Here is an 18,070-nt window from a genome sequence, read left to right as displayed (position 1 = left end):
AAGCAAAAAAGTGGGGTCCAGTCAACAAGAAGCAGGTCAGCACTTTCATTAATGTGCCGACCTGTAATATGGTCATTGTGTAGGTCGGCCAAAGTCAGATCAATTTGCTTGTCCTTCTGCTGTGCCAAAACACACCTTTTCTTATAGGTAGCTCATAAAAGGAAAACAGGCATTGCAAACTTGATGTAAATATATTAAACAATCTCATTGGCATCCACAGCGCCATCTTCATCTACAGCAGACATCTGATCGGGATATAATTGGTCCTTCATCCACAGGCCATTGCACTTATTTTTATGCATGGATTAGAGAGGAACTGGGAGCCAAATCTGAGGACCAAGAAATATGACATGTATGCAGCATTGATAATCCAAATACAGTTTCAAAAATCAGAGATAGATCCAAATAATGTTTTGTGAATTAATGATCAGTTCATGGAAAAGAAAGGGATTGTGTTGCACAGAATTCCCAGAAGTTTATTTAATTTGTCAATAGCAGTAGTTGAGGCATCTTTTATTCATCTTTGGATAACACATCTGTGCTTTACATATGCTCCACATTACAATTTATGTCATAAATTGTTTACTAGATTTCTTTTTTTGGCTAATGTGTGTTTAACATTATAATTATGTGTTTGTGTGTTTTAAATACATTTCTATTGGAAATGTTGTTGTTGCACAGTCTTTGAGATCCCATCTTGTGTTTATATAGTATAGTATACAGTAGTTTATATAGTATATATATATATAGTACAGCGATATCTAATAAATGGTGCACACCTACCACACAATAATAAGAGCGCCCTGCTTATTGATGAACCGTTGCAATAACTATTATTCTTCCCATGGATATTTTGAAAGGGGTGGCTTGTGTAAAGAGATATGTTATGATGATGCATAATTCTTATTGATATCTGCTGTCATTTATTCAGTGTGATTTTGTAATACTTTCCTTCAGAAATTTTCATTTATAAGGGCACAATTTCTTTGTTTCATGAGTAGAAATTTCATTAAAATACAGAGATAAAACAAAAAGTAATGTTTCACATCATTTGATGGCTTCTCCTGAATCAATGGTTGTCCGAGGATATTCCAACGGGTATTGTTGGATTTTAAAGTGCTCCAGCTTAACTGTGATACATCGGTGAATAAGTTCGCCACACTTCAACATTAAGATTTTATACGTATCCCTTAATATCCAGTGTTTTATATTTGCCCTGTAAATATATAAAGTAAACAACATCCCAGCTTTGTCAGGAATCAAAATGTAGCTGTAGCTACAGTATTATTTCCATGATCACTCTTCTCCTGTTGTACTCGTCCTCTTTTCCTTTTGGCTTTTCCCTTCAGGGGTCGCCACAGCGAATCAATCGTCTCCATCTATCCCTATTCTCTGTATCCTCCTCTCTGACACCAACTAACTTCATATCCTCTCTCAATACATCCATAATAATATTTAAAGTAAGAGCTTGCTCTTCTCACTATCAATATTTAATACAGCTCTCAGCCTGGAAACAGTGTGCCAAGCCACTGCTGCTTTGCTCGAGAGGGGAAACTCCGAGCCACTAAAAACATAACTTACATAACTATGTGATTAATTCCTGTGGTTCTTTTTATATTGTGACCTATGTATATAATACATCAAATAAAGTGTTCACATAATTCATACACGGGTATTGCTCTGTTGCTATGCACACATTTACCTGCTACAATGTTATTTCAGAAAAAATGGAGGTTGACCTTTATGGAAACAGCACCCTGTTGTCCCAGGAGCCAGTGTGAATTCTTGAGGGTATATTTGTCATTCTATTGCATTTGTTTATATGTTGACAGACACAGCTGGAGAGTAGCCAGAAGAATCTCAATGGATGCTTGCTTGTGTCAACATCATGAACCAGTTAGCTGCCTGAAAAACGACTTCTACAGGAAGGAAGGGCATCTTTTCTCCTCTTTACGAGCTGGTCTTGACTGGCCTCATTTCCATTCTTAGATATTCTCTTTTTAGTTTTACTGTCAAATGAAAACAGGTTAAAAATATATGATAAAAGCCTTAGAAGATCCATGCAGTCTTTTTTGTGAGACTATCTATATTAAGACAACACTGAAATAGATTAACTATGATACAATATTAAAAAGTAGAATTTTTCTCATAATCAGCTCATAGATACTGTGCATACATCCATTATTATTCACTAAATTAATGCTTAATGGTTAGATTTGATGTCAAAAAGAGGTATGTCTTGCTTTGTAAATATACAATATTGTGCAATGTGTCACTTGGTATAGTGGACATGTCATTCTTATTTTTGTTTTGTCTTGAAGCTGCTTTGCATTTTCACAAACGTCTGCTTTTCAGTTTGTTTTGCAATTTGGGGGATAGGATAGAATAGAATAGAATAGAATAGAATAGAATAGAATAGAATAGAATAGAATTTGCCCTTATACATCTCACAGTGGGGACATTTCAAAAATGCAACCTCAAGGGGACACAAACCAGTGTCTCTCTGAACCGGTCCCAAGCTTGGATAAATGCAGAGGGTTGCGTCAGGAAGGGCATCTGGCACAAAACTTGTGCCAAAATCAAATATGCAAATCAAACCTAAGAATCTTATACTGGATTGGTCAAGGTTAACAACAACAGTCATTGGTGCCAATAACCTACAGGGTCTTCTTCTTCTTTTGGGTGTTCCCTTCGAGGGTCGCACAGCGAATCAATCTTCTCCATCTAACCCTATTCTCTGTATCCTCATCTCTCACACCAATCACCTTCATATCCTCTCTCACTACGTCCATAAATCTTCTCTTTGGTCTTCCTCGAGACCTCCTGCCAAGCAGCTCCAATTCCAGCATCCGTCTACTAATATATTCACTATCCCTCCGCTGTACATGGCCGAACCATCTCAGTCTGGCTTCTCTGACCTTCTCTCCAAAACATCTAACATGTGCTGTCCATGTGATGGACTCATTCCTGATCCTATCCATCCTTGTCACACCCAAAGAGAACCTTAGCATCTTCATCTCTGTGACCGCTAGTTCTGCCTCCTGTCTTTTCATTGTTATAACTGTTTCTAGGCCATACAGCATCACTGGTCTCACCACTGTCTTGTATACATTTCCTTTCATTCTGGCTGATAGTCTTCAATCACATAGTACCTCTGACACTTTTCTCCACCCATTCCAACCTGCTTGAACCTCTCTTCACCTCTTTTCCACACTCTCAGCTGCTCTACGCTGTTGACCCCAAGTACCTGAAATCCTCCAACTTCTTGATCTCCATTCCCTGTTGCCTCACCGTTCCACACAGGTTCCTCTCATTCACACACGTATACTTTCTTGCTGCAACTACTCTTCATTCCTCTCCTTGCCAGAGCATACTTCCACCTCTCTAGATTTTGTTCAACCTGTTCCCTGCTCTCACTAAAGATCACAATGTCATCTGCAAACATCATGGTCCATGGAGAATCCTGTCTAACCTCATCAGTCAGCCTGCCCATCACCACTGCAAACAAGAAGGGGCTCAGAGCTGATCCCTGATGAAGTCTCACCCCCACCTTGAATTTCTCTTTTACAGCTCCAGCACACCTCACCAATCTCTCACAGCTAGCATACATGTCCTGCACCAGTCTAACATACTTCTCTGCCACTCCAGACCTCCTCATACAATACCAGAGCTCCTCTCTTGGCACCCTGTCATATGCTTATTCTAGGTCTACAAAAACACAATACAGCTCCCTCTGGCCTTCTCTGTATTTCTCTATTGTCATTCTCACAGTAAATACTGCATCTGTAGTACTCTTTCTGGGCATGAAGAAATACTGCTGTTCAACAATGCTGACTTCTGCTCTCAGTCTAGTTTCCACTACTCTTTCCCATAACTTCATTGTATGGCTCATTAACTTTATCCTTCTAGTTGCCGCAATTCTGCACATCCCCCTTATTCTTAGAAATAGGCACCATCACACTTTATCTCCATTCTTCAGGCATCTTCTCACTCTCTAAGATCCTGTTGCATAATCCAGTCAGAAACTCTACCGCTGCCTCTCCCAGACTCTTCCACACCTCCCCAGGTATATCATCAGGACCAACTGCTTTTCCACTCTTCATCCTCTTCAATGCCTTCCTCACTTCACTTTTACGAGTCTCTGCTACTTTGTGGTCTGCAATAGTCACCTCTTCTAGCCTTGCCTCTATTTCATTTTCCATATTCATCAGCTCTTCAAAGTACTCTTTACGTCTTCCCATCACTCTTCTGGCATCTGTCAGTACATTTCCCTCTCTATCCTTAATCACCCAAACCTGCTGTACATCCTTTCCATCATTATCTCTCTGTTTTGCCAACCTGACAGATCATTCTCTCCCTCCTTACTGTCCTTACTGCCAATAACCTACAGGGTACCAGTAGAAATCGGGACACTGTGGGTCAAAGAAGGAGAGAAGTACGGCATGTTTGGAAGCAGAGAGAGAAGAGGAAATGCAGGAGTCTGGGACTGTGAGTATGGACTTTGAACACTGGGACGATGATCGTAAAAAGTAGAGTTGGTTGACATGATGCAGAGAAGGAAGGCGTATATACTGTGTGTCCAGGAGACCAGGCGGAAAGGTAGTAAGGCTAGCAGCTCTGAATTGCAGGCTTTAAATTGTACTATCGTGGTACTGACAGGAAGAGAAATGGAATAGGAGTTATCTTGAAGGAGGAGTTTGTTAGGAATGTTCTGAAGGTGAAAAGAATGTCAGATAGACTAATGAGTCTGAAACTGGAAATTGGAGGTGTGATGCTAATTGCTGTTAGTGGCTATGCCCTGCAGATCTGATGTGAGTTAGAGGAGAAGGAGAAGTTCTGGAATGAGTTTGATGAAGTGATGTAGAATATTCTCTGAGATGTGAGCGTGGTAATTGGTGCAGACTTCAGTGGGCATGATGGTGCAGGCAATAAAGGGGATGAAGAAGGTATGGGTAGAGTCTGTATCAAGGATAGGAATGCAGAGGGACAGATGGTGGTAGACTTTGCAAAAAGGATGGAAATTGCTGTAGTGAATACTTCTGTTTCAAGAAAAGACAGAAACATAGAATATCTAATAAGAGCAGAGGTACGAGCATGCAGGTAGACTACATTTTGTGGTAATCTGAAGGAGATTAGTGTCTGCAAAGTAGCAGTAGGTGGGGGTGTAGACAGCAAAGGATGCTGGTTTGTAGGATGACTGATGAAAAGGAAGATCAAGAGGAAAAAGGCAGTGCAGAGGACAAAGTGGTGGAAGCTGAAAACTGAGGAGTGTTGTATGGTTTTCAGGGAGAAGTTGAGAAGGGCTCTGGGTGGTCAGGGAGAGCTTCCAGATAACTCCAGATAATTAACTTCCAGATAACTAACTAAATAACCTCCTAAAATTTTAGTAAGCAAGTAAATAACTAACTGAACAACTAAATAACAGATAAATAACTTCCAGATAATTCATATTCCATTGTATTTCTTATTCTTCCTCCTTTCTACTATTATCTATTACTGTTATGTTTTTTACTCGAAACTCTGGCACAACAATTTCCTTCGGGATAAATAAAGTTGTTCTCATCTCTCATCTCTCATCTCATAACTGGACCACTACAGGTAATGTGATCAGGAAGACAGGAAGAAGAGTACTTGGTATGCCGCCTGGAAGGAAAGTAGATAAGGAGAATGGGTGTTAGAATGAGGAAGTGACAGAGAATATACAGAGAAAGCAGTTACCTAAGACAAAGTGGGACACTGAGGAGACTGAAGGGAACAGCGTAAGGTAAAGATAGAGGTAGCAAAGATATGTGGAAAATGAAAGAGAGGCAAGGGTAAAGGAGGTGTCTATTGTAGACCACAAAGTAGCAGAGATTAGTAAAAGTGATGTTAGTTATTTCAAAGAATGAAGAGTGGAAAGGCACTTGGTTCTGATGATATATCTGTGAAGGTATGGAAGTGTCTAGGAGAGGCAATGATAGAGTGTCTGGCTAGATTATTCAACAGCGTCTTAGAACATAAGAAGATACCTGAGGAATGGAGACGAAGTGTGATGGTGCCCATTTTTGCAGAATTGTGGTAACTATTGAGGGATAAAGATGATGAGCCATGCAATGAAGTTATCGGAAAGAGTCGAGGAAACTAGATTGAGATTTACACAAGTGTGAAGTAAAATAAGAATTAAATGTCAGTCCTGATGTTGTCTTACACTGCAGGGAGGGGAATACAAGAGCAGGCTTGTTGTGAAGAAAAAGATTCCATGCTGTAGTTGAAACACTGAATTACCATTCAGTAACCTCCCCTCTCCCTTTCTGGCCCTATTTTTTTGTCTTATTCTATATGACCATGTTGACAGTAGCAGCATGGAAGTTCCAGTTGCAGACAGTGTATACAGTATATCCCATTATAGATATAAAATATCTAGCCTCATGCCAAGAATGTTGGATGAGCAAAACACATCTAATGCAAATTTCCATATGTATGTGATGTAATTCAAGTCACATTAATGAAAGCTCACTTTGCAGCAGAATATTACAGCATCATGCTTGTAGCTGAAAATGAGAGCAGTTTGAGTTTGCACTGGGAATCTTTTGTGCTTGAGGCCTCCTGTATTTCCATAGTCCCAGTGTGTGTGTGACAGGATATAAATAGAGTTGCGCTACCATCAGAAATTGTTGCTGTCGGGCAGTAAATCCACAATTTTGTCCTGAATGACCCTCAGACCTTATTGGAACCACTAGTGTATAAAAAATTGAAAAAAAAATTGATGAAATGTAGTTATACACACTGTGTTCCTTGGTGTGCCTTTAGTGTGTTTACCTCTTTTGCTTTGTAAAATGTGTATATGATCCATGCGAAGCACCCTGGATCAGATCATTGTGACATTGTTTACACAGAACAGCATTTAAGCTCCAACAGACAAATGTTCAGTGGAGTTGCTTTTTCACAAACACAGATTCAATTATTCTGATCGCAGGACACTTATATAAGGCTGTAGTCTTTTTTATCATGTCCGCTCAGCTCAGGTAGTTACCTTCATGCATATGAAAAGAGGAAGATCAAACAGCAATATTAATGACAAAAAGCTGCTGGTACATTTCAGTCCAGTGTGTAGAGCTTTGCCTTGAGGGAATAGTCCTGTTCTGCCCCAGTACACCATGATTTTCAGCTCCGTTGGGTCTGCTGACAGTTGAACTTGCATGGATTCGTGTGTGATCACAAAGTGAAAAAAGTAGGGGAAGAGCGAGTCATTACAGTATGCATTGTCCTAAATTGCAGGTCACTTTGCTGGCTTTATGCATTTGTTGGATCTATCTGTAGAAAGCACATGATTTGTGTCCTAAAACACAAGACACTGTGCTGCTGAAAATATCTATACATCACTATGGATGTTGGTTGTTTAAGTTTAACAGTTATAAACTGTTATAAAATGGGTTATGCTGTAGCCAGTTTAAAAAAAGAATCTCTGAAGAAGTGCAGATTGGATTTGTCTGATGGGCAAACCGTGACTTTTTTGCCCCTTTTTGTGCCATTTTCTATGAGCATGACTTTAGTGGTTTGCTTTGCAGTGGACATAAAGTGCTGAACACTCACTGCATATTAATGATTGTGTATTCAAGTATTAAGTATTAATGCAGCCTCAGGGCGGCACGGGCCACTGTCTCCCTGAGCCGGCCTCGAGGGAGCACAGGCCAGTGTTTCCCTGAGCTGGTTTCAAGCTCAGATGAATGCAGAGGGTTATGCCTGGAAGGACATCCGGCATAAAACTTTTGCCAAAACCAAAAATGTGAATAAAACCTAATAATCTCAGACCGGATTGGTCGAGGCTCGAGTTAAACACGATCGCCACTGATACCAATGACCTACAGAGTATCAGTGGAAATTTGGATACTGTGGGTCAAAGAAGGGGAGGAGGAAGGCGTGTTTGGAAGCACAGAGAGAAGAGGAAAGGCAAGAGTCCGGGACTGAGATTAGAGGACTTCAATATCGGGACTATGACAGAACAAGGTAGAGAGCTTGTCGACATGATGCAGAGAAGGAAAGTGGATATACTGTGTGTCCAGGAGACCAGTTAGAGAGGAAGTAAGGTTAGAAGCTGATAGACTTATGAATCTGAAGCTGATAGACTTATGAGTCTGAAACTGGAAAAAATAAGTTGTATTGCTCAATGTTGTTAGTGACTATGCCCCACAGGTGGGATGTGAGTTATAGGAGAAGGAGAAGTTCTGGAATAAGCTAGATGAAGTGATGAAGAATATCCCCAGATATGAGAGAGTGGTAATTGGTGCACATTTCAATGGGCATGTTGGTGCAGGCAATAGAGGGGGTGAAAAAGTGATGGGCAGATTTGGTATACAATACAGGAAGACAGAGGAACAGAGGGTAGTAGACTTCGCAGAGAGGATGGAAATGGCTGTAGTGAATTATTTTTCCAGAAAAGACAGAAACATAGGGTAACTTACAAGAGCAGAGATGGGAACACACAGGTAGACTACATCTTGCATAGACAAGGTAACCTGAAAGAGATCAGTGACTGCCAAGTGGTGGCAGGTGGGAGTGTAGCCAGACAGAGGCAGTGGTAGAGTTTCTGACCACATTATTCAACAGCAGAGTGTGAGAAGACGTCTGAGGATTTGAGACGAAGTGTGATGGTGCCTATCTCTAAGAAAAAGGGGATGTGCAGTATTGTATTCTATAGTATTGGCAACTATAGAGGTATAAAGTTGATAAGCCATACAATGATGTTATGGGAGAGAGTAGTGCAAACTAGACTGAGCAGGAGTCAGCATTTGTGAACAGCTGTTTGCCTTAATGCTGATAAAGACTACCGCAGATGCAGTATTTGCTTTGAGAATGCTAATAGAGAAGTAGAGAGAAGGTCAGAGGCAGCAGCATTGAGCTTTTGTAGACCTTGAAAAAGTACATGACAGGGTGCCAAGAGAGGAACTCTGCATGAGGTATTGGTATTGGTATTGCATGAGGAGGTCTGGAGTGGCAGAGAAGTATGTTAAACTGGTGCAGGACATGTATGCTAGCTGTGAGAGATTGGTGAGGTGTGCTGGAGCTGTAAAAGAGAAGTTCAAGGTGGAGGTGAGACTGCATCGGGGATCAGCTCTGAGCCCCTTCTTGTTTGCAGTGGTGATGGGCAGGCTGACTGATGAGGTTAGACAGGATTCTCCATGGACCATGATGTTTGCAGATGACATTGTGATCTTTAGTGAGAGCAGGGAACAGGTTTAGGAAAATATAGAGAGGTGGAGGTATGCTCTGGAAAGGAGAGGAATGAAGAGTAGTTGCAGCAAGACAGTATATGTGTGTGAATGAGAGGAACATGGGCTGAATGGTGAGGCTAGAGGGACTGGAGATCAAGAAGTTGGAGGATTTCAGGTACTTGGGGTTAACGGTCCAGAGAAACGGAGAGTGTGGAAAAGAGGTGAAGAGAGGTTCAAGCTGGTTGGAATGGGTGGAGACAAGTGTCGGGGGTACCATGCGATAGAAGACTGTCAGGAAGAATGAAAGGAAATGTGTACAAGACAGTGGTGAGACCAGATCCTGTCCCGTGATCCTGTATGGCCTAGAAACATTAACAAGTGATGAAGATGCTAAGGTTCTCTTCGGGAGTGACCAGGATGCATATGAGTTTATCAGAGGAACAGCACGTTAGATGATTTGGAGAGAAGGTCAGAGAAGCCAGACTAAGATGGTTCGGTCATGTACAGAGATGGAATAGTGATCATAGATGGTAGACGGATGCTGGAATTGGAGCTGCTAGGCAGGAGGTCTAGAGGAAGACTAAAGAGAAGATTTATGGACGTAGAGAGAGAGGATATGAAGGTAGTTGGTGTGAGATAGGAGGATACAGAGAATAGGGTCAGAGAAGGTAGATTCACTGTGGCGACCCCTGAAGGGAAAAGCTGAAAGGAGAAGTCTCAAATATGAAGCATTGAAGTGCAAAATATTTAAATCCTTCAAAGCTACCCAAGACCCCTTCGTACCAAATCCTGAAAACATTAAAACTAACATATTTTGTTTAGATCAATCTTTTAATTGAGTTAAGATGATGTGCCAATAGATTTGGAATACAGCATAAGTAAATTCAGAGTTCTGAATAGTTAAGAAACACACTTTTGTGATTAAAGATTTACAACCAACACTTTATTTAAGACACTGATATTATACAGTTGATGAACTGGTTTCTCACATCAAAATGAGTATCACATAGAACTATTAATATCAGTGACACCAAAATACGTCACTAGGCAAATTACTATATGCATTGGAATAACTGAAAAGACATGGACAAAAACTGTCTTTTACCGGTTTTCCTACAGCAACATTTTTGTCAGCATATATAAACAATTGTTTCCATTTGTAATCCATGACAAAATATTCACTCCCTGAAATAAGAAGTACCTCATGATATCTCATCACAAGTTAATGATAACAAACACTGTTGTCAATGAAGATAATGTAAGGTCACAACCTTAACATTCGCAAGTGAACAATGTCACATTTCACAGAAAAAACCCAACCTGAAAAAGTTCCCCCACTTAACAGGCAATAAAACCGTTTCAGAGCATCACAGTTTACATGAAGGCCTAGACTGGTGATGAAAATTCAAAAAATCCAATGGAATATAAAACTGTAATAAATCATATAATGACACAGCAATAGCTAGCTTATAAAAATGTACACAATGTTAAAAACATTGACACCTTTAAACTCAGCATCTGGTTAGGGCTTAAATCAAATCTCTAACAGCATAAAAAACATTACATTCAAGACTTCATAAAAGGCTACGACCGTCTTGATGTGACAATGTGACAATAATGAGAGATGAGGCCAGAACTACATACAGAAAAAAAATCCATGTCCCAATGACAACATGAGGAAAAGTTTATACTGATGTCCTTGTTATACATGTTAGAAAATTGTACTGAGGTGCTAATTTGGCTTTAAAGACAGTCATCAATAATATGTAAAAGCTGATTTAACAAGAGTTGACTAACAATAAGACCATCTAATAGTATTTAGCAAACTTCACTAAGGTTATTCATTTTAGACCTGATATCTGCAAAAAGGCTTTGAAATTTGTAAATAATAGTAATACAAACAGAGTGTTAATTACCAGCAAAATATTTACTGATATCATAAAGCAACAAATTAAGAGGTCAAAGTTTCAAATAATTACATATCAAGTCTTCTGGACTATTAGACTGCTGTCAAAAAATGTCCTAGTTGGAGTTTATCACTAATTGTTAGTTGTTTGAACACAGTCTATGAAATTATGAAGACCCTAATAATTTTTACTGATTTCTTGTATTGCAATGTAAGTATATTCTTTATGCTTTTTCGAGAACATCATTAACAGTTAGCAAGAGGGATGTTAGCAAGCATCTCATAAGGCGTATTAGGACAGTGTAGGCTAGTACCAAATGTGTTACAAACTTCATTATACAAAGCGTTACCCCACCTTGTCAACGTTAACATTTACATGTCACAAGAGTATTGGAGGATGGATAATGCCATTAAACCCAATATTTCTGTTCATACATTACCCCGCAGGCTAGAAATATATATAAATATTTTTTAACTTCCTTGAAAAATACATGGGTGCTTTCCATAAAACGTTCAAGCGTTAATACACAGACTTGGAATCTGACCACAGATTATTAGGTGGGTTGCTTAGCTAAACTCCATCTGTGTTATAATTGTTTGTTTCAAGTCTTATTATGCCAGTTTGACTGCACATTTACCTTTGAAATGTTTAGACCTTCATCGTGCCATTTAAAAATATACAGTGTCTACATTCAAATTGTATAGAAAAAAATAGTCCCTCTTAAACAATTCTTTCCCAGAGCAATTAAGAAACCTTTAGAGATCATCCACAATTAAAAGGACGTGTATTACATTAAAATATCATGTTTTAACAAAGATTAGATCTCATAAACCATGATCTATTTTCTTTTGGAGTGATCGAAACTAGCTGTTCTCTTTGTGCTTCTTGCTAGTTCAGTTCATGTTTCTGTACAAATTTAGCACTGATCATTGAAAGTGAATAGTACAGGCCAGCCATTTGGTGTTCCCTTTTTAAGCCAGGTTAACCTCACTTCCCTTCTCACAGTTTTGCACACATTAGACCATTCAGACAAGTCAATAAGGATAGTGCTCATCTACACATGAACAACTCTGAGACAGTGAATGACATTTATATACATGACAACAGATGAGCATTTTCCCTAATGATGAAATGTCACAACACATACCCGGTATGCTTAACAGCAAAACATAGATTATTCAGCAAAACACAAAACCAATATGGCATAAGCCAGTTTCACAATGACATCCTACAGTACTGCCATAGAAAAAAAAGGATTTTTGTTTACACAGACATTCCAATACGGAGGAATAATGTGTCGGAAACAAACAGTGTCTCCAATGGACTGATCTTCTTTTCTCCCTGTATGTCTGCCATCCTCTACCAAATTCTATACTTTTTGAAACTTAATTCTCTGCCTATTCTCCAAAATCCTTTATTAAACACTGACTACAAAATTTTTCAACCATGATGCTGCATGACAGCTTTTCCAGTATATACCTTTTCTAACATCAACAGTGGCAAATAACTCAAATTAAACTAAATAGAATGTTTCAAGAATTATTTACAAGGCAAACACAACCATCCAGTCATTTAAGTATCAGTAAGTATGTCATACAAGTCATAAATAATGTTAACACAATATTTGTGACTCATACTTGACTCTGTGGTTCGATAACATTCAAACATTGGAAATGGTGATGTTAAAATGTTGATGGAACTATATTGTATATTTCAAGACATCTACGTGATAAAGCAAAATTCACATACTATTGCAGTCAAGTATATATTAATGTAATGGAATATTTATGTGCTGTTTTCTTGGACACAACAAAAAATGCCTTATATTTCAACAACTTTAAGAGATGGATTACTTTCTAAAAATATTCCTGCATATGCTTTTAAATAAAACACAGCTCATGAAGGAGCTGAGCATCATGAGTCATAAATATAGCAAGACACATTCTTTTAACCATGATCATGCTTTTATAGGCTGCAATGAAATATAAATTATTCATCATCTCAATGTAATTTAACCTCAGGAGTATATTTTCATTATTGTAGGCTATGCTAAAAGATTTTTTTTTCTTGACTTGAACTGACTAAATCAACAAATGAAATTGCAGTGATGAGCTCAACAAGATACCTACAGCTTATGAACAACTCATTTCATTTGGTTGTTGTCGTTCATTCATAATTCAAAGTATTAATCCTTTAATATCTCTTTTCTGTTCCAATTATTGGCATATCGGATCATCGTTGGGAGAGGACAGACTTGGCACACTCACAAACATTTGCGTCTTGTCCTCATTGTGAGATATGTCCCTGTTAGCCATATTACTGAAGTTCAGGTGGTCGTGCTCCAAAATGGCCAGGCGGTCCTGTGGCTTCTCCTTCTTTAGATAGAACATCTTCCTCAACTGCTTCAGTTGCTGCAACTCACAGAAGGTCTCCAACACTACCAGCATGACTATCAGCCCCAGAATTAGGTAGACTGGTAAGATAAACACAAAGGTGAGGAAACCATTAGAAATATTTGGAGTGCGGTGAAAAAAAATTTAAAATGCAATAGGTAACATGATTTTCTGGATGCATTCTGGAACCAGTTTCAAAATTCTTTATTTTTATTTTTTTTTAAAGAAAGCGTTTGTTATGCAGAATGACACAAGAGGGCAGTGAAGAGCTAACCATGTTTTCAAAAACAGAAAGCAAGTACTGTACTTGAGTGAACATTCTGATGAGGGAGAGGTAACATTTTCAGACATTGTTCAGAACTGTCCATTTCAACATTTTCCAAAGGTCAAGAAATGCCCAATTGTCAGTAGCAGTGTTATATGAGAAATATTACACAACTATGATAAACATGCAGAAGGATTCAAGGATTCAAAAATGTGAAATTGTCTTTCACATTTTTGAATGTAGGTAGGTAGGTAGATAGATAGATAGATAGATAGATAGATAGATAGATAGATAGATAGATAGATAGATAGATAGATAGATAGATAGATAGATAGATAGATAGATGGATAGATAGATAGATAGATAGATAGATAGATAGATAGATAGATAGATAGATAGATAGATAGATAGATAGATAGATAGATAGATAGATAGATAGATAGATAGATAGATAGATAGATAGATAGGTACTTGGGCGGGCGGGCGGACAGATGGACGGACGGACAGACAGACAGGAAAAACTAAGTGCTTGAAACTGGAAGCAACTGAGTTCTTAAATATGCTTTGCCGTTGACAGTATACCTGCTGTGGAACACATCAACTCTTTGTGGTTAGTCCTGACCACAACTGCTACACTACATTAATTGCATCATGCACAGTTTAGACAGACCTTGTATTAGACATCAGTTGCAACAGTTGAGTTGCATTAAAATGTTATCATACAAGAGTTACAGTACTTTTAAAATGTGATACTGTTTAATAGACTGCACCAACCAGCTACTCACTTTTGGTGAATGCTATTATTTGGGCATTTGGAAAAAAAGGTATAGGCTGGTTTTCAAACATAAGCAGTTGCCAGTAGTCTTTAGCACATAGCTGTCATTAAACATCATAATGCTGATATCACAACCAACATTCAACCTTACATCAGTATCTAAGCAACACATTTTTTTTTTGATGGGGAAAAAATAAACAAGACGGTAATCAGGTTGTTTTGTGTGAATAATTTTGATCAGCAGTCTTAATCTTATTAACTAACACAATATGTAAAAACATTGTCTGATGGACTGATTGGGCTCTTAATATAAAATAAATCCAACCATAATCACTCACCGGTGATGCCCACTTTGTAGAACTCCCTGAAACGCTGATTAACAGCCTCTCCCGGTACATAATCCCCAAGGCCAATGGTGCTGAGAGAAATGAAGCAGAAGTAGAAAGACTCCAGGAAGTTCCAGTTCTCCTCCAGTGCGGAGAAGATGGCAGCAGGAATGAGGAAGAAGCATGTGACGGCCAGTGCAGCAAGAAGAATTGCATGAACTATGGACACTAAAGGCTTGGACAGGCCCCAGTGCGTATGGATGTACATAATCGGCCTGCGTGTGCTGTACACCATGATCCTTTGCACCACAGCGGTAAGGAAAAGGAGAGTGAAGGGAATGCCAATCACAGAGTAGATGATGCAGAAGGCCTTGCCACCATCTGAGAGAGGTGCTGTGTGTCCATACCCTGCAAGGAAACACAAACACACATCTGATGATATTTCTATTCCAAACACAACATTTATTTTTTTTCTCATTATTGTTTTCATTTTATGAGAATTTGATTAAAACTGAATGAGGTGCTTTGTTATATGGAAAGAAAAAAATCAAGCCTCACATCAAAGAATCAAAAAACAACAACCTACAAACAACCAGAGAATAGGGTTAGATGGAGAAGGTTGATTCGCTGTGGCGACCCCTGAAGGGAAAAGCCGAAAGGAGAAGAAAATGTCTTCAACTACTTCAGAACTCACTCACAGAACCTGTGCTTTTTTGCCCAGTGAAAATAAAACTTAAAGAAGTACCATCATAGAGCCTGGTTTTATGTTTCAATGCTATAGTTGACAGCTGTTATGAAAAGTAATAGAAAAGGCATTACAAAAGAAAAAAAAATTGTACCAATACAAATTAATAAAATTCCAGGCTATTACGAAGAACCAATCATTAGAAGTATATATGATCTTAATCCCTAGTAGTTTGCTGTTTAGCTTTCAACACAGTGTTGTTGAGACAACAAGAGTACAGCGGGCAGCTGTATAACTTATGTGCTCTTTTGATGAACCCACAAAGATTACTGCTGCCATGCAGATGTACTAAAGTTCTAGTCTAACAGCAATCTACAAGTCATGTTCTATTGAGCAATAATAGATAACAAAAATTACAACATCTGTGCAGAGAGCCTTGTCACACACACCCATCCCTCTGCCTATCAAGTACAAATGTTGGCTTCAACAGTATCTGCTGAAATGTAACTGACTATTATTCTTTGCCATGGGCAAATAAAGATGATTTTGGCAGAGACAAAAGGTTATGTCTGTGTAACCCTGTCACTGAAACTAAATACAATGCATAGCATAATAGTTAATAAACTTAAATAAACAGGGGAGAGAGCATTCGTCGTTTGAACTGAATATTACTGGTTCGATAACCGGTTCCTCCTAGTTTGTCGAAGTGTCGTCGAGCAAGACACTGAACCCTTAACTGCTCCCCGGGTGCTATTCCAATGCAGCCAACTGCTCATGATTCATCCATGATGGGTTAATTGCAGAGAACAAATTTCCCCACAAGGGTTTAATGAAGGATAAATTATTACTATTAATTATTAAACTTGATTCTATGACTGGGCTTTAAAATCATGCTCAATAATGGATGTTTTGATGGCGAAACCGTTGATCCAAAAACGGCAAAACAAGAAACCACATGGTTTCAGGCAGTAGTGAAACACGTCACCCCCCTTTTTTGACACTGGTTTAAGATCTGAAACTGTGCATTGCGTTCCATCACAATGCTGAAATTGGTGTCACAAAATGAAAACTTTGGCAATTGTGTTTACCTACCAGATGTGAACCTTTTTCGAAAAAAAACAGCACTACCTTATCATCACAAGCTCTGTCTCCTGTCAAGGCACACAGAAGACACCCAAAGCTATACGTGATCTGTCTCCATGGTAACATTTGGCATGGCCGATAATTGATTGGCAAGTGTATCAATACTGATCAGCGTGACAGATTCCTACACAATTATTGTATCACGTGCCCTGCTTAGAGAGGCCTGGGGGACCTAAGGTTCTATCTAATATTGTATTTAAATGTGCAGAGAAAAAAGGTAAGAAAAGCAAGTGAAAACATTCAGCAACACTGAAACAGTCTACACAACAGATCGTCCTACATTGTCTGCTGCTCAAGCTAGAGCCATTGACGTATCTTACCTGTGGTGGAGAGCACCGTGCTAGCAAAGAACAGCGCGGAGGTGAAGTCCCAGTTCCAGTTAGCAGAAGCGTTATTCAGGATGGAAACCCCATAATTACTGGCATCAAGGGCTTTCTTTAGAAACCTCTCCAGACGCTCTTCGGATAGACACTCGTTTTCCTGAAGGAACTGCTTTTTCATGGCCCTCAGGTCCTGGCGAAGGAGGTCTTCACAAGGTAGTTCGACCGACGAAAATACAACAGCGCCGAATACAAGATAGAGCAGATATCCCACTACCAGAGACACGAAATACCATGTCGATTTGTGACTCTGTATCAGCCGCACGCACGAATTGCTGGCTAGTGACTGAAGCATTCTTAAGTGGTACTACAACTGCCTTGTGTTTATAGTCGAAATAAATATAATGGTCTTTGACCGTTAATTAAAACGCCTCATGGGTTATATTATTTGTCTAAATAAATACCACGGGGAGTGTCCTACAACAAAAGGCTCAAATGATGATAGTTCGCCTCCCTCTACGAAATTTTCACTGGAAGTAGATGGATTTACGTGCCATCGTATTTAACAGTCCTCTCATAATTATACTGGATGTTGCATTCGATATGCGTTACCTTAGCAGGTCCGATAGTTAATTCTTAAATAATTTGGCTTAAATTATATTAATTAAATGATAAGAATGAAAATTTCTCGGGTGATTAAAGGTAGAGAGAGGAGTAGAGATACTCGCAAAGGTCTGGATGTAACATTTCCGAGCCGCATCTGTTCCCTGAAGTAACCAAGCGATGTGGCGACCATAGGTGGGAGCGACAAAGGCCGTGTGACGTAAAGGTCCTCGTTCTAGTTCCCTCTCTCTCTCTCTCTCTCTCTCTCTCTCTCTCTCTCTCTCTCTCTCTCTCTCTCTCTCTCTCTCTCTCTCTCGCTCTCTCTCTCTCTTTGTATCTCCCCCACTCTAGATCTACATCTTTCTCTTCCTCTACATTCATCGATCTCTCACTCCCTCTCGTTCACTAGTTTCGATGTCTGCTCAAGCCAGTCTCAGACGACTGCAAGCCATTTCCACTCTG

At 39.2% G+C, this 18,070-nt stretch overlaps 1 protein-coding gene across 1 annotated transcript; it reads right to left on the bottom strand.

Moving 5' to 3' along the window:
• Positions 1 to 11,485: 11,485 nt before the first annotated feature.
• Positions 11,486 to 17,500, bottom strand: kcnk1b (potassium channel, subfamily K, member 1b). The gene is made up of 3 exons (XM_086168072.1): positions 17,006 to 17,500; positions 14,870 to 15,265; positions 11,486 to 13,571 (listed from the first exon to the last, which is right to left on the bottom strand). Exons 1-3 carry the CDS (start codon positions 17,358 to 17,360, stop codon positions 13,315 to 13,317), a joined length of 1,008 nt encoding a protein of 335 aa, XP_086024198.1. The 5' UTR covers positions 17,361 to 17,500; the 3' UTR covers positions 11,486 to 13,314.
• Between the last annotated feature and the right edge of the window lie 570 nt (positions 17,501 to 18,070).

The sequence above is a fragment of the Fistularia commersonii genome, chromosome 2 (genome assembly GCF_037954325.1).
Source record: "Fistularia commersonii isolate RoL2024-O1a breed Wild chromosome 2, RoL_Fcom_v1.0, whole genome shotgun sequence".
Lineage (NCBI taxonomy): Eukaryota > Metazoa > Chordata > Actinopteri > Syngnathiformes > Fistulariidae > Fistularia > Fistularia commersonii.
This window is presented reverse-complemented; position numbering and strand designations above follow the sequence as displayed.

What these genes read in the sequence shown, in the direction of transcription:
- kcnk1b (XM_086168072.1), bottom strand. Translation starts at nt 17,360, where the DNA reads ATGCTTCAGTCACTAGCCAGCAATTCGTGCGTGCGGCTGATACAGAGT. An exon ending in CACGGTGCTCTCCACCACAG is followed by an intron (nt 15,266 to 17,005) that starts GTAAGATACGTC and finishes GTTTCCTTGCAG; the next exon opens with GGTATGGACACACAGCACCT. An exon ending in CTACAAAGTGGGCATCACCG is followed by an intron (nt 13,572 to 14,869) that starts GTGAGTGATTAT and finishes TTATCTTACCAG; the next exon opens with TCTACCTAATTCTGGGGCTG.